Raw genomic sequence first — 17,026 nt, 5'->3', positions numbered from 1 at the left:
ATTATGATGTATTATAACGTATTACTTCGTAAAACAATTAAAGGCAAACGTCCCAATTAGGACGTTTTCTAGTCTTCACTTTTTGCGCGTTAATAACATATCTGTTTACTAGAACATCATTGGTAAATGGTATATATTAAGTATCACATCGCCAATGTGCCACCAACCTTGTGTACCATGCCTGTAGTTACAATGACTCACTCTTCAAACCGGAACACAACAATATACTCACTGGAGGTATTATATCTGATGATTGGGTGATACCTTCCCAGACGAAGGCTACTATATATTTTTTATTTATTTAATAAGTACACTAACAATATACATATTAATCAAAATCATCAAAAAAGAAAAACAACTTCTGATATGTACATCGATTACAAGTGTACATAACATGCACAGTGTATCGTGTCGACATAATTGTTTAAAGTTGAAATTAAAATATATTATACAATTTAAAAAAAATTGACCTATGCTATCGTCGTTTATAAACATAGTAACTAAATAATATAACAGAAAAACAAAAAATAAAGAAAACAAAAAACAACAAGAATTTAACGCACTATTTAGCTAACAAAAAGTAATCCATGAGCTTTTTTTTAAAAGTAATGAAGCTATCATGAAAGATATTTTTGTTCAATCAATAATGTGCAATTTCGTGTTTTAGTCCAGCTCCTGGAAGGACGCGCCTGGAGAGGGCGGCGCGTGGGCGGTCGCCGTGTTCGTAGTGGCGCAGCTGTTGCACGGCGCGGGCGCAACGCCGCTGTTCACACTTGGCGTTACGTACATCGACGAGAACGTGTCTAAGAAAATGTCCTCTGTTTATCTAGGTGAGTTAAACTCGTATTAGTATATCTTGTGCAGTCTCTAAACGATTCCAGTTTGACGGAAATGAGAATGTTTCCATCTCTTTCTAATGTGTTGTTGTATTTGGCAAACTTCAATTTATTGTTATGAAACGTATGTATAGATTATTTCGATTTCGTGTCAATGTAAAAATAAATTTTTGGCCCATAGGTATATTACCTATGGGCCAAAAATATTTTTTCTTTTTTTTCTCATATGAAAATATTTATGATCCTTTTAAAAAAAAACTTTTATTCCTGCTTAAACTCCCTAATTTAGCTTAAAGCTTGGAGTAGAGACGACAATAGATCAAAGGTCAGGATCGAACCGGCGAATTTTTACATCGCTAAGGCCGCCTAGTAAACCATTCTACTTAAAATATTATATGAGTATTATTTAGTCATTTTGGAAGTGCTTAGTTTGATTACCTACTTTTATTTATGAAAAAAGTTTTGAGCTTACCTCACACAGCTGTTCTAGTGGTAATATGAGGAGCCTTTGGCAGATTTCTACCTGAAGATTTCGTCGTGTTTTTTCCATTTCCTTGCGTGAAGAATAAATGCAAATTAACTACATAAAAATTCAGTAAAGATTGGCTGATTATGTAAAAAAGCTTTAAAAACCCTGACATACAATTCGAAATAAACCTTAGTACCCTTAGTACCATATAATATGAACGCCGTTCAACCACATAAGTGGTAATACGTGAGTGCCTTCCTATGTCGAGGCTATAACCATTCCTAATAATATTATGATATTGTTCCTAAAAGCTAATGGAACATTTTGTGGTAAATCTTATAGGTTATATAATGAGCGCGGTCTTTATAACCACTCTACTGCATTTTATAGTCCAACATAACGCACGTGGCTACGAAGTCAATGCCAATCTTAGTGCCGTCGCTAGGTACTGTAAAAAATGTGCCCATATATAACTAATTATATTTTTATTATTTAAAAATTATAAAGATAATTATAATAAACAAAACGTTGGTAGCGACATCATTTTGTTTAAATATCATCGATCCCTGTGTTACGGAGTTTTTAAGACCTCGTTTGAGAACTATCATAATTGTGATACGGGGTTTATTAGACCCCGTAACGCTTAAGAAACTAAAACTCGATGTTATGTGATCGAATTTTATTTCTTCAGCGCGGTAGGTGGTCAAAGAGATCCCGTATGTAGGTATGTAAGTACACTATAGTATACTGTTTTCAATAGGCATCATATAAATATATTTATTACTTTGCTACTATTTTAGGAATATTGGTATTTTTCTAAAATACATGTTACAGCCTCCACAAGACTGAGAAATCTATGTTTTTCTTAGCCACATACGAGGCGTATTAGACTTCGCTCCACATTAAGTATATAACTTAATTCTAAATTTAAAAATATCTGCATTTTCCATATATTTTCATCTTGTAATTAATTTACTCATACAAATCAATCAACATTCACTAACCGCTGTTACCTTTCTGGTGGTGTGGGTATAAAGAAACAATATTAGGTTATAAAATTTTTAATGCACAGTAACATAGTATTATAAACAACCAATTACTTAATTTACTAGTTACTTATGTTACTTCTTATAATGACTATTATATAAAAATTATGCCAGCTAGACTCAGCGTGGGTCACTTGGGATAAAAGGCAAGTTTGAAAATTCAATATTAACTAATCCAAAATTTAAGTTTGAAAATTAGGCGCCACTGACGAATAAATTAGTTGTTGTGGTTCGAAGGATTACACCGTTCGCCAGACCGGTGTAAACGAAATTTATAATATAATTGTAAGGGGGTACATCACCAAAGTTTCCAGCTACACGTGGATACCGACAACTTAGGGAACAGGCCTGCCGTCCTTGGAGTTGCACCAGCTGCTATCTGGGCACACTCAACCAGGAACCTGGAGCTGTTCACTCTTAATATTTTCATTCAAGAAGTCCACGTGGTGGGTAAATCCGATTAAAAAAAAAAAACCTCCTGTAATACGAAATATACAGGTTCAATAAGATAAGCCAATAAGCAAATGATAAATACCTTTACGAGAGATGTAAGCACGAATTTACCTTCTGGAGGTTCAAAGTCCTGCTTACACAAATTGACGATCTCAACTCCGGAGAACCATTTCAAAGGGTCACTGGAAACCACAATTTACACATGACTACGACTTTTCGAATTGCAAACCAATGCATTTAATCAAAAACAAGAATTAAAGACTTACAATTTCTTACGAGTCGGTAAACATGATATAAAGTTCTGTCAAACTTCAAAACTTCATTGTTAATATAAATTCTGAAAAGATAACTGCTATTAAAGCACTGAATACTAAACAACCACAAATTAAGAAACTCAATTATTAAGACAACTCACCGATATATTAAGTATATCGAATTAAAAGTTTGGATTCGGTGTGAAGCCGATAGTTCCAAAATTCAAAAAGCACGAAATCGAAAGTTCACGAACCTTTGAAAGGTTAGCGAGTGTGACCAGTATCACTACCAAAATACCCTTAATGAAAAAAGGAAATATATCCATAATTAAATCAAGGAAATAATTATGGAATAATTATTAAAATTAAGAAAAGCCAAATATGAGGCAAAGTAAATTTATCATAATTAGACTCCGACACCTACATCGAAGAACTAACCTTTAAACTGGAAGACAGCTATTAAATTAATCTGAAACGATGTGAAATGACATCTAATCAAATTCAACAAACGAATTAGATGATTAAAATCTTATTTTAATAATTGTTTTAATGCACCTTTAAAATAAATGTAATTTATTTTATTAATTAAAATTTTAGAAAATGCCAAGTTGAAGCGGTAAGCTAGCAACACCGACATAAATTAAGTGGGAAATGGGTCAATGGCACGGAATTTAGCGAATTGACACTTTTTTGACGTTTTATATAATTTTAAAAAAAAGTTAAAATTATGAAAATAATTTTTAATGTAACAGTACCTCCCCTCCCGGAAGAATTTTGCGAGGATAAACGAGAAAAATTCGAGCTGGCCCTCCAGCTCAGAACCTCGAACCACACAAATAATTAATTTAAATAACATTTCAAATGTGAAATATAAAATGACAAAAAAAAGTGGAAAATCCAACTTAAGAAAACTACTACTCACCACAACTCATTTATTTGGCTACAACCAAATAAAACAAACAGAGCTCCCACCATATGTGCAGGACAAACTCCACCAAAGCTTAAGCTCAACAAAAGCTTCGCTGCATGCAATACCAGGCGCATGAACAAAACTAATATCTGCCCTAACACAGATAATATAAAAATAATGCTTCTCATAAGCAATCTTAAAAAAAAATTACTAGTAGTCTATGCCACTAAATAGAGAATATAATTAACCTCTATAAAATAGTATCACGACACCAAAATTCGCGAAAACAATATAACTAATTAACTATTCGAACCCACGAGAAGTTAACAGTCGTAACCTTAACACACTATACAAAAAAAGAAAATATACAAACCAACAGACATAACAATCCTTAATAAAACCAACCGTCAGGACTGATGGTACTCACACATAAGACTCTCTACTGACCAGACGAACAACAACACTTGTTAGGTAATATGGGATGGGAAAGGAATATTAGGAAACCAAACAGATACCACGCCAACATAGAAGTGGACACTGGAAGGTGACAAAATGTCAAGGAATAGTATTAAGGCTTATTTTTACAGAGTCACAAACCGCTCTGAGTCGTAAGGCTTATTTTTACAGAGTTACAATCCGCTCTGAGTCGTAAGGCTTATTTTTACAGAGTTACAATCCGCTCTGAGTATTAAGGCTTATTTAAGGAGTTACCAACCGCTCCATAAGGATTTTAGGGTGAGGAAAAGGGATAAAAGGATGCCTAACGAACGCAAACGGAACCTAAAGACAATGCTATCCATACCATAATAAACCAACTGTCAGGACTGATGTTTCATACCTCTCCTCTCTGCTGTCCGGACGTTCACACTTTGCAATACCTAACGACACTATCATACCGTAATAAACCAACCGTCAGGACTGATGTTTCACACCCCTCTCCTCTCTGCTGTCCGGACGTTCACACTTTGCAATACCTAACGACACTATCATACCTTAATAAACCAACTGTCAGGACTGATGTTACACCCCTCTCCTCCCTGCTGTCCGGACGTTCACACTTAGCAATACCTAACGACACTATCATACCTTAATAAACCAACTGTCAGGACTGATGTTTCACACCTCTCCTCTCTGCTGTCCGGACGTTCATTAATAAATAAGTTACTTTTTAAGGTTTCTAATATGCCAACTACCTAAATGTTTGCCACTATTAAAATCTTCTAATTCGTAAACCAATGGGCTTAGTTTACGTACCACCCGACACTTTTCGAATTTCGGAGCCAGCTTAGCTGTAAAAAATTTTGTAGCGTCACTAAGAGGAAAGGTTTTCTTCCAAACAATGTCTCCAACGTTGAACTCTAAATGTCGCCGAGATTTATTGTAATAAATTCTGCTTCTATGATGGGCCTTAGAGAGTGCTGTCTTAACCTTAGAAAAAATACCTTCTAACGCACCTAATCCACTACCATAAGCCTCCAAAGAAGGAGTACCCTGTTTAGAAGGACAACCTCTGTTATAAAGGCTTCCGCAAGAGACGGGTTCCCTACCGTGTACCAAGAAAAACGGAGAAAAGCGGGTGGCTTCGTTGACCGCAGAATTCATTGCAAACACTACCTTAGGCACGAAAGAATCCCAAGAGCGATGATCATCTTTAACAAGCGTAGAAATGGCCGTAATGATAGTACGGTTATACCGCTCCACAGTATTTACTTGGGGGCAATATTTAGGTGTAAAGTGAATTTCTGGAATCTGATATTTTTTGAACAAGGATTTCATCTCGCTACCCGTGAATTGAGTACCGTTATCTACAATCACTGTACGCGGGATACCATGTACCAAAAATACACCTTCCTCCAGTCGAGACACAATAGACTTAGCGACAGCCCTACGCAAAGGAAAAGCGAGACAATACTTACTGAAACAGCAAACTATCACCAGTAAAAATGTATAACCAGCTCTGGAACGTGGTAGTGGACCAACTAGATCTATGCTGATGGTTTCAAAAGGACGGGAACAATTCTTTTCACTACCCATTAACCCAGGAACCGAGGTCTGTGGATGCTTGCGTGCAGAACAAACATCACAATTACTAACAAATTTAATAACGTCCTAATACATATTCGGCCAATAGTAACGAAGAGATAAGCGTTTATACGTTTTAAAAATACCGAAGTGGGGGGAAGTCTCACTACAATGATTGGACTTTAGCAGATGTTCACGTTGCTTCAAAGGTACAACTTCCTTCCAATCAAATTCACTTGTAAACCCGAATTTGTTTTTGGAATATTTAAAGAGCTTATCTCCCTCAACGACGTAGTTAGGGCAAGAACGAGGAAATTGGTTACACTTAGTATAAAGTCTGTTAAACCAGGGATCTGATAGGTCAGACTTTATTTCAGAAACCACCGGAACCGAGCGTGACAAAGCATCCGGAATTACGTTGTCTTTACCCTTACGGTGTTCGATGATAAAATCAAACGGAGATAACCTGCACCCCCATCGTGCTAAACGACCGGTAGGATTGGACAAATTAAAAAACCACTTCAAACTAGAATGATCAGTTATGATCTTGAATTGCGGGCCCCCCTCCAGATAAGCACGAAAGTGTTCAACCGCGAAAACGACAGCGAGGGCTTCTCGTTCCGTAGCGGAATAATTTCGTTCAGCTCTGATAAGCGAACGGCTAGCAAAAGCAACGGGATGCTCTTGACCGTCATCATTTAATTGGGTAAGAGTTCCAGCAATCCCATAGCTAGAAGCATCGCAATGGACAGAGAACGGCTTTGAAAAGTCGGGGCATGCCAAAACAGGAGCCGACACCAAACAGGATTTAAGTTCTAAAAAAGCTTTTTCAGCTTCCTCTGACCAGGAAAACGCAGGAGCATCTTTACGGGTACTAGTCAAAGCATTTAAAGGAGCTGCGATTGAACTAAAGTCTTTAATGAACCTGCGATAGTAGGATGCAGTACCTAAAAACATTTTAACTTCCTTGCGATTAGTGGGAGTAGGATATTCAACTATAGCTTTAATTTTAGCGGGATCTGTATGTAAGCCCCTTTGATCTACAATGTAGCCAAGATATTTAAGTTCTTTTCTAAAGAAGTGAGATTTATCCAAATTAATAGTCAGACTAGCTGACTTAAGCCGATCCAGGACCTTATCAAGTAAAGAAATATGTTCATCAAAGGTAGAACTAACAATAATTATATCATCAAGATATACAAAAACTCGATTACCAAATTCTGGGCCAAATAACTTATCCATCAAACGTTGTTGGGTAGCTGGTGCACCTTTCAGACCAAAGCACATAACAGCAAACTGGAAAAGACCTCGTCCAGGGACAGTGAACGCAGTTTTTTCTCGAGATTTTGGATCTAGAGGAATTTGCCAAAACGCAGCTTTAAGGTCAATAGAAGACAAATACTTAGCTTCCTTAAGCTGGTCTAAAATCTGTGAAATATAGGGGAGTGGATATGCATCTCCTTTGCTAATTGCATTGAGTTTGCGACTATCAAGGCAGAATCGAAACTCTCCATTAGATTTAGGAGCCAATAGCACTGGATTAATCCAAGCGCTTGTACTGGGTTCCACCACACCTAATTCTAACATTTCGTCAAGCTGACGATTTAATTCTTTTAAACGTTCGGGAGACAAGCAATAATAACGTTGCTTAATGGGTGCCGTATCACCCGTATCGATCGAATGTGTTATAACATCCGTTCGACCTAAGCCCTTCCTTTCGAAGGAAACCTCTTCAAACTTACTAATCACCTCCTTCGCAATTACGCTTTGCGAAGAAGATAAATCCTCAAGGGGATGTAAGAACTTCACTCCCGAAACTACATTCGTTTCGGACGAATCAAAGCTTACATCAAAAAATAAGTTTGGTGCTAAACCAAACCTACGCCAAAAATTAACCCCAAAAATTAAGGGTGTTGTCACACTAGGGACAACATAAAATTTGATTACTTTAGTCTTAGACTTCAGCGTAACCGGTAAAAATAAATAACCTGACACACGGGATCGTGCATCATTAGCCGTAGCTATATAAGAAATATCAGATGTGTCATACATCTGAACACCCTGACCGACAAAATATTGACCTAAATTTGACCCTAATATAGATATAGATGAACCGGAATCTAATAAACCACAAAACTGTTCATCAAAAATAGAAACCGACAAATAAGGACGAATGTCATCCGGAGGACGCTGCATAGCCGCTACACTATGAGTAAAGAAAAGTGAGATTCGTTTTAAATACTTCCGCCAATCGTCAGGATCAAAGTTAGCGGAACGACTTGACGGAAGGCTTATCCGTTTTTTCGGATCAGCAGATTTACAATTAAGACAGGACTTAACGGTGATGCCCTTAGTACCACAACGAAAACAGACTATATCCTTAGACTTACAAGTACTCAAATCATGTCCCTTAACCCTACAACGAAAACAAAACAAACCAGGTTTACTCTTGCCGCGAATCAACTCGACTTTAAAAGATTTACTATACTTGAAACCTAAATCAGGAGCTAAAGTATCAGCATCAATCTTTGGTGGATCCCTAAAATCTTTTACTTGTTTAAAAGTAAATTCTAAAATTTTACATTTATCCCGAAGTTGCTGCAAGTTATCAATATTCTCCAGCGCTAGCGCTTGCGTAAAACACGGACGTAGGTTTTTACGTATAATCTTTAATTTATCCCTTTCTGGCAGTGAATATGAAAGTCTCGAAAAATAATTAATCATGACCGCAATAAAAATTAAACAAGATTCTGACTGACCCTGCGTTCGACGACGAATCTCAGATAACAGCTGCTCATCATAGTCCAAAGGTGAAAAATCTTCAATCAGCCTCTTCTTTAAACTCTGCCAGTCTGCGACTTCCGAACGAACGCTGCGGTACCATGTTAAAACTTCATCCGAAAAAAGTTCAACAGCTGACTGAAATAAAATGTCCTCAGAAATACCTCGAGCTAGACAAAGTTCTTCAAGCCTAAGAATAAAGAAACGGACACATGATTTGCCATTAAATTTTAAATTTAAACGAGCAATAGACTTATCAGACGAACAAGAAATATTAGAAATATGCAAAGGATTAATCAAAGCAGGTGAATGATCAGTAGATTGATCGTTAGCAGCTTCTTCAAAAGTTTTCCTAAAAGATTGAAACAAACTATCCACTTTCGAAAGACAATCCTTAAGTTTCACATTCAATTCTTCCTTTTTATAAAATAAATTAACATCCACTTCAATCCTACTAAATCGATGGAAAAGGTGATGTGCTATAGCTCTTAACCGGTTAAAACTTTTAAATTGAGGCTTAGATGACAAGGTGAGTAAGACTTCATCCAGTTTAGAATCAATAATTTCAAACTCGCTGGCTGGATCCAAAGATGTTTCTAAAATCTCATCAGCAGGAATTGAATTCACTAAGTCCCGAATCTGAATCCTCAACTTCATAAATAAGTTCATCCTTCCTAAGTAAGTGATAAGCTATAGGCCTTTCCATGATGTAAAAAAAAAATATTTCCCAAAAAAAAAATATTCTAAGTGTAAGCTATGAATGTGACAACTGGTTTTATATAGATATAAAACAAAATTAAAAAACTATTTAAAAAAAAGTTCAGTAAAAAAAAATTGTATTGAACCTGTATAAAAATTTGCAGAACCCTAAAAGTTGTAATACTAAAGAACCACACAAACAATATGAATAAGGTTCAAAAACAAATAAATTTAAATCAAAGTTCAAATAGAACTAAATGTGCAAAAGTCCAAAGTGCAAGTAGAATTAATTGTCATATTAAATGCTGATAATAAGAAGTTAAGTCGAGCTGGCTTCACAATATAATAATCTGTAAGTCACTTAATACTAAACCTGTTTAAAATATAATTGCATCAATAATTTAAATTAATCCTCTTAAAGTAATAATTATTATATAATTAAAGTAATATCACAGTATGATAATTTACTTAAAATTTACTACCAATGCAATATGAAATGTTGTAAAGTTAATTTGAAACACATAATAAAGGACATAATTATTAAAATAGTACTTGTAAAATCTTTATAATAGTTTTTATACAATAACAATATTAAACATTGATTTTCAAACGCCTTATTTCAATATAGCAAATACAGACATACTGACTATCCCAAGTCACGCCCCACGTTGGGCGCCACTGTTACTGGTGGTGTGGGTATAAAGAAACAATATTAGGTTATAAAATTTTTAATGCACAGTAACATAGTATTATAAACAACCAATTACTTAATTTACTAGTTACTTATGTTACTTCTTATAATGACTATTATATAAAAATTATGCCAGCTAGACTCAGCGTGGGTCACTTGGGATAAAAGGCAAGTTTGAAAATTCAATATTAACTAATCCAAAATTTAAGTTTGAAAATTAGGCGCCACTGACGAATAAATTAGTTGTTGTGGTTCGAAGGATTACACCGTTCGCCAGACCGGTGTAAACGAAATTTATAATATAATTGAAAGGGGGTACATCACCAAAGTTTCCAGCTACACGTGGATACCGACAACTTAGGGAACAGGCCTGCCGTCCTTGGAGTTGCACCAGCTGCTATCTGGGCACACTCAACCAGGAACCTGGAGCTGTTCACTCTTAATATTTTCATTCAAGAAGTCCACGTGGTGGGTAAATCCGATTAAAAAAAAAAAAACCTCCTGTAATACGAAATATACAGGTTCAATAAGATAAGCCAATAAGCAAATGATAAATACCTTTACGAGAGATGTAAGCACGAATTTACCTTCTGGAGGTTCAAAGTCCTGCTTACACAAATTGACGATCTCAACTCCGGAGAACCATTTCAAAGGGTCACTGGAAACCACAATTTACACATGACTACGACTTTTCGAATTGCAAACCAATGCATTTAATCAAAAACAAGAATTAAAGACTTACAATTTCTTACGAGTCGGTAAACATGATATAAAGTTCTGTCAAACTTCAAAACTTCATTGTTAATATAAATTCTGAAAAGATAACTGCTATTAAAGCACTGAATACTAAACAACCACAAATTAAGAAACTCAATTATTAAGACAACTCACCGATATATTAAGTATATCGAATTAAAAGTTTGGATTCGGTGTGAAGCCGATAGTTCCAAAATTCAAAAAGCACGAAATCGAAAGTTCACGAACCTTTGAAAGGTTAGCGAGTGTGACCAGTATCACTACCAAAATACCCTTAATGAAAAAAGGAAATATATCCATAATTAAATCAAGGAAATAATTATGGAATAATTATTAAAATTAAGAAAAGCCAAATATGAGGCAAAGTAAATTTATCATAATTAGACTCCGACACCTACATCGAAGAACTAACCTTTAAACTGGAAGACAGCTATTAAATTAATCTGAAACGATGTGAAATGACATCTAATCAAATTCAACAAACGAATTAGATGATTAAAATCTTATTTTAATAATTGTTTTAATGCACCTTTAAAATAAATGTAATTTATTTTATTAATTAAAATTTTAGAAAATGCCAAGTTGAAGCGGTAAGCTAGCAACACCGACATAAATTAAGTGGGAAATGGGTCAATGGCACGGAATTTAGCGAATTGACACTTTTTTGACGTTTTATATAATTTTAAAAAAAAGTTAAAATTATGAAAATAATTTTTAATGTAACACCGCATAATACCGCACAATATATGAATGTGTATATTACATCAATACAAAGCTTCAAACGTTTGAAGAGTAATCGAAAACAGTTTCTTCCGACAGCTTAATTAGGTTCTAACACATACATAGCAACGTGACAGCTCGTAGCGCGAAGCCTTAAGGTCAGAATGCTTGTTACGATACCGGCCTACACTTGACGTGCAATTAATCGTGTCACCGTAGTCTCACCGCTAAATTTAACGATACTATTATATAGGGCTGCCAGATACCTCGGAAAATAAACTGGATTTAATTTGTATTTATTTGTTTAATGTAATTAATCCGGATTAGTAAGCTGAAGTGGCAGTGGGCTGGTCATATTTGTCGTAGAACCGACAACCGTTGGGGAAAACGTGTTCTAGACTGGAGACCGCGTCTCGGCAAACGTAGTGTAGGACGTCCTCAGGCACGGTGGAGTGACGATATACGCAAGGCAGGCAGGAGCTGGATGCGAGTAGCCGGAGAAAGACCACAGTGGCGTGCATTTGGAGAGGTCTATGTCCAGCAGTGGACAAAAACCGGCTGATGATGTGATGTGATGTGTGTTTAATGTTTTGGTAATCTTCAAAATCAAAATCTAATATTCTGATAATCTCCAAAAAAAATGATACACCATATATTAACATTTAAGAATATGTACTTCCACTGGTGACTGGTGACTGTGAGGGCTGGTACGTTTACAATGATGCTTCAATCTCTTTATATTTTGTTAGAATGCCACGCTATCGCTACGCTATCCAATTAAATAATTGGATAGCGTAGCGATAGCGAAGCGAGCTAATGACAGCTCAATTATTTTTAAAATAAAAAATAATGTTACATGCCAGTATTAAATTCTATGCCATATAAAATAATATAAATTACAATTTTACAAATTATTGATTAATTAATTACAATAATAATTGTATATAATGAAGTAAATTCAATAGCCCCTGCTATATTTATAATATGCAATAATAATGTGATATACATTATGATTTAGAATCAAATGTCATACATAACACCATATTGAATGCTAAGAGTACTCTTGTAACACTAATTTTAGTTCATATTTGTATATATTTAAGCATCATAATAAAAATAATGTTATTAACTCTTTTGTACTAAGTAAAACAATATAAGTGTTACAAGTTGTGTGCTCCCGCAAGTATAGAAAACCACAGCATACTCTATTAAGCAAAATATATATAAATACAATTAAGATAAAAAAGTAAAAAAATAATACATAGCAATACAAATACAAATAGGGAACTTAAAATTGACTTATTAATTAATTTTTTTTTTAATTATTATATAAGCACTAGTTTAAAAGTTTAATGAAACATGTACATATTTGCTATGGTAACGAACTGGTTGGGGAATAAATAAGAACAGCAATCGATATCTACATATATAATATGTATGACCAAATTATTTATTTAAAAGAGTTATTAATTCATAGTTGTAATTAGGATAATTTTTTTTTTCAAAAGTAAAATCCCTGTGACTCTATTGGTAGATATGGATTAATCTGTTCTCTACTTACCTCAAGATTGGAAGATTTATTATCAAACCTCGGTACCAGTGATAACTCCAGACGAGATTAGACTACTACATTTGGCAAAACGTACTGATTCTAATATGAGATTGTTGCAAAATATTTTATATCAAACATGTGTATTTTTAACCGACTTCAAAAAAAGGAGGAGGTTCTCAATTCGTCGGGGCCTTTTTTTTTATTTTTTTTATTTTTTATGTATGTTACCGAATTACTCGAAGATGGCTGGGCCGATTTTGACAATTCTTTTTTTGTTTGAAAGGGCATGTTTTACAGGTGGTCCCATTGTCAGGAGATCAGGATCTGATGATGGGATCCTGGAGAAATCGAGGGAACTCCTCAAATTTTATAGGCACACCTATAGTGATTTCGGTTTTATTCAAAGTGCCTTGGTCATATGCTCACGAAAAATGACATTTGATGAAGTAGAACTGTTGATGAAGACCACAACTGGTAATCAGAACCTATTAGTAAGTAACTATTTTACGGGTTTAGTTCTATTTCTTTAAGATAGTCGTCAAGCAATTGATGTTAGTAAACATGCCTATGATGAAGTCTAGCTGATGGTGGACTACCAGGAGAATTCCTCAATGATTAACGGTATTGCATCGGGAAAAATGGTATTGTCTAATTGGCGATGAGCAGTTAACATTAGGCTATTGTAACTTAGGTAACGCTTAATTTGAGTTGCAGTCCACATCGTATTGAAAAGGCGTTGAGTTATGTTTAGAGTCGAAAGCCGAAATGTACTGAGTATAATAAAATGAATGACAAACAATATCAATTGTAATTATAAATAACAAAACAACACTGAAAAGCAGTAAATAAATTTTTATAAATAAAAAAAAACCGCCTTCAAAAATGAACTAAAAAGAAAAAAATAATCAGTTACATCCATATCCAATTTACGATTTTTAATCACCTTTTGAAGTCGGTGCCAACAAAGTAAATAAATTCCTATATTGAAATCATTTAATTTGTATCGATAGTAAGGTTTGTCTAATGATGTCATCTTTACAATAAATAGATTTAGGTTTGTATGTATGTATTATGTATTATGTACCTATATTAGCAATTTTGGCACCGACTTTGAGAGGTGATTAAAAAATCGTAAATTGGATATGGATGTAACTGATTATTTTTTTCTTTTTAGTTCATTTTTGAAGGCGGTTTTTTTTTATTTATAAAAATTTATACATATATTATTTTATTATAAGATTAATACTATATTCTTCCTTAATATGGCTTTGGGTGGTTTGTATAAGTATATAATATAATTTCTAATAGTAACAGCCCTAGCCTCCTCTCCCTTTTTCAGGAGAAGGTTAGAAGCATATTCCACCTCTCTGTTCCAATAAGGGTTGGTGGAATGTACATATGGCACAATTTCCTTGAAGTTACACATATGCAGGTTTCCTCGCGATGTTATTCTCCACCACTAGGCACAAGATGAATGATTAAGCACATGAAAACGCAGCGATACTTGTCTGTCGGCTAATATGTGCGAGTTCTAACCACTGGGCAATCTCGGGTGTAAATTGTATGAGTATAATTATATTAAATGAATAACATATTCTGGGAAAAAAGCCTTTCTTAATACGACTAGTACAGCCAATTTTATTGGGAATTTTCATCTATTATAAATAGTTTTCAAAATGTTTTCTTTCATGAGATTAATGAATTATAAAAAATAATACGTGCTTGGATTTGAAACAGTCACATTGCAATCGGTATTCACATTTCCGATCCATTGGGACACGTCTCATTATTGAATGATACATCATTTTTAATAGAATTGTAGTTAAGTAAAAGAGAGTTGATCCGTGTTAAGATAAGCAAATACGTAAACATGTTTGTATCACTATAAGTTATGATGTTGTGTTATCTCATCTAGACGAAGTTTAAACAGGTAATATAAATAGGATAACAATTAATATGACTTATGATAAAGTCTATCGTCTATTTGCTTACATGTGTGAAATTTACTGTTTGTGTCCAATAATTCTTATTAACAGTTCGAAGTCTAAGTAATAAGTCTAACACATACATCGGAAAGTACAGTCAGAGTAAGAAAAGGTTCGTCGGTTGTCAAATTGATTCCTTTATCAAGTTATAAACTCTTAGTACCTTTTGAAACTAAACATCAAATAATTGCGACACAATATGTCATTCTCGATCGGTAAAAGCAGATTGTCGCTCATACTGAGCACACAAAAATAGATCTTAAGGTGACTAACCTTTTCTTACCCCGACTGTACATACAGCCTTGATCTTGCGATTTGATTTTTTTTCCGGTCGTGTTGTATTTGTTGATAAATGCTACAGAATATCACTACAGAAATATTTTTCTTTTAATGCAACAACAATAACAACAACAGCCTGTAAATTTCCCTGCTGGGCTAAAGGCATCTTCGCTCTTTGATGAGAGGGTTTGGAACACATTCCACCACGCTGTTCCAATGCGGGTTGGTGAAATACACATGTGGCAAAATTCCTTTGAAATTTGACAAGAGCAGTTTTCCTCACGATATTTTCCTTCACCGGCGAGAACTAGATGAATTATAAACAAATTAAGCACATGAATAACAGTGGTGCTTCCCGCAATCATTGGTTAAGATGCACGCGTTCTAACCACTGGTTCATATCGCCTCAGTAATCTTATAATTAATCGTGCATTGAAGTTAAAATAAGTCACAGTCTGTAAGTGTTCTACGGTTGGACTAAGATCAACCCTGTCAGTTTGAGATTAGGAGCTTAGCAACAATGACAAAATAAATTTCTAATATATGTCGGGCTTTAGAACATAAGCTACTTTTATGCCTGAATGAAAAATATCCCTTAAATTATAACAAAAAAAACTTCGAATAGAAAAACAAATAGATGGAGAAACAAACATAAAACATCAATTCGATAAGCACGTACATGCAATGCTCAAGAGTCTTAGTAAAATCGTATTCAATATACAACTGTTGAGAGTACCAAAGGTATCGTTAAATGCGTGCTAAGCGTTCAAAAGCCGATCACATCTTAAACGCGCATGAGGCGCGAATCGAAATGCCATTACCCGAGAGGTTTCACTTCCGGCCATGAGAGGGCAGGAGTGGGTACGAGAGGGCAGAGGCACAAGAAGGCAGGGCGGAGGCCTCTTCAGATATCGAGATGCGGGTAGTGGATGCAGTCGATTTGAGAATCTGTGGACTGGTAGATAAGTGACAACTTTTTTTAAAACTATACTTAATATGGTGGAATGACTTTAAGCCATAATCACAAAAAAATACGTCGTGATTTTAACTAAGTAAATATACTATATTATACTACTAGTAGTCGCCCGCAGGTTCGCTCGCGTTTTAGAGTGTTGGTTGTCATATTTCAGGCAAAAATACTCTATGTCCATTCTTGTAGTTCAAGTTTGCTTCATACCAAATTTCATCAAATTCGGTTCAGCGGTTTAGTCGTGAAAGAGCGACAAACAAACAGACAGAGCTACTTTCACATTTATAATATAAACAATATAGATTAAATAATAAAATGCAACCTGACTTTGCGCGGGATAAATTAATAGAATTGTTCCTTCTTATCCTTCCTGCAAAAAGAAATTTCCAAAAATCCTTTCTTACGTGAACGTCGCAAAAGGAGTATCTGTACTTAATTTAAAATCAATTGTATATTGGAGATATTTGAGTAAATAGATTAATATTCATTAATAAATAAGACTATTTCAATAGCTGATATATAAATATGTTAAGACTGTTTAATTAAGATTTTTTACAAAATATTACTTCAGGTAATAATCTTGGTAGTGCAAAAAGCCCAAGG

The 17,026-nt window shown here is 34.7% G+C and overlaps 1 protein-coding gene across 3 annotated transcripts in view; it reads left to right on the top strand.

Moving 5' to 3' along the window:
* LOC124543731 (solute carrier organic anion transporter family member 4A1) overlaps positions 1-17,026 on the top strand; it is an 88,367-nt gene that overhangs the window by 61,901 nt on the left and 9,440 nt on the right. For all 3 annotated transcript variants that reach the window (XM_047122010.1, XM_047122018.1, XM_047122028.1), the window contains one exon: positions 668-830. In XM_047122010.1, the coding sequence (XP_046977966.1) occupies positions 668-830 (163 nt within the window). The remainder of the gene's footprint in view (positions 1-667; positions 831-17,026) is intronic.

Source organism: Vanessa cardui, chromosome 1, assembly GCF_905220365.1.
Source record: "Vanessa cardui chromosome 1, ilVanCard2.1, whole genome shotgun sequence".
NCBI lineage: Eukaryota > Metazoa > Arthropoda > Insecta > Lepidoptera > Nymphalidae > Vanessa > Vanessa cardui.
This window is presented reverse-complemented; position numbering and strand designations above follow the sequence as displayed.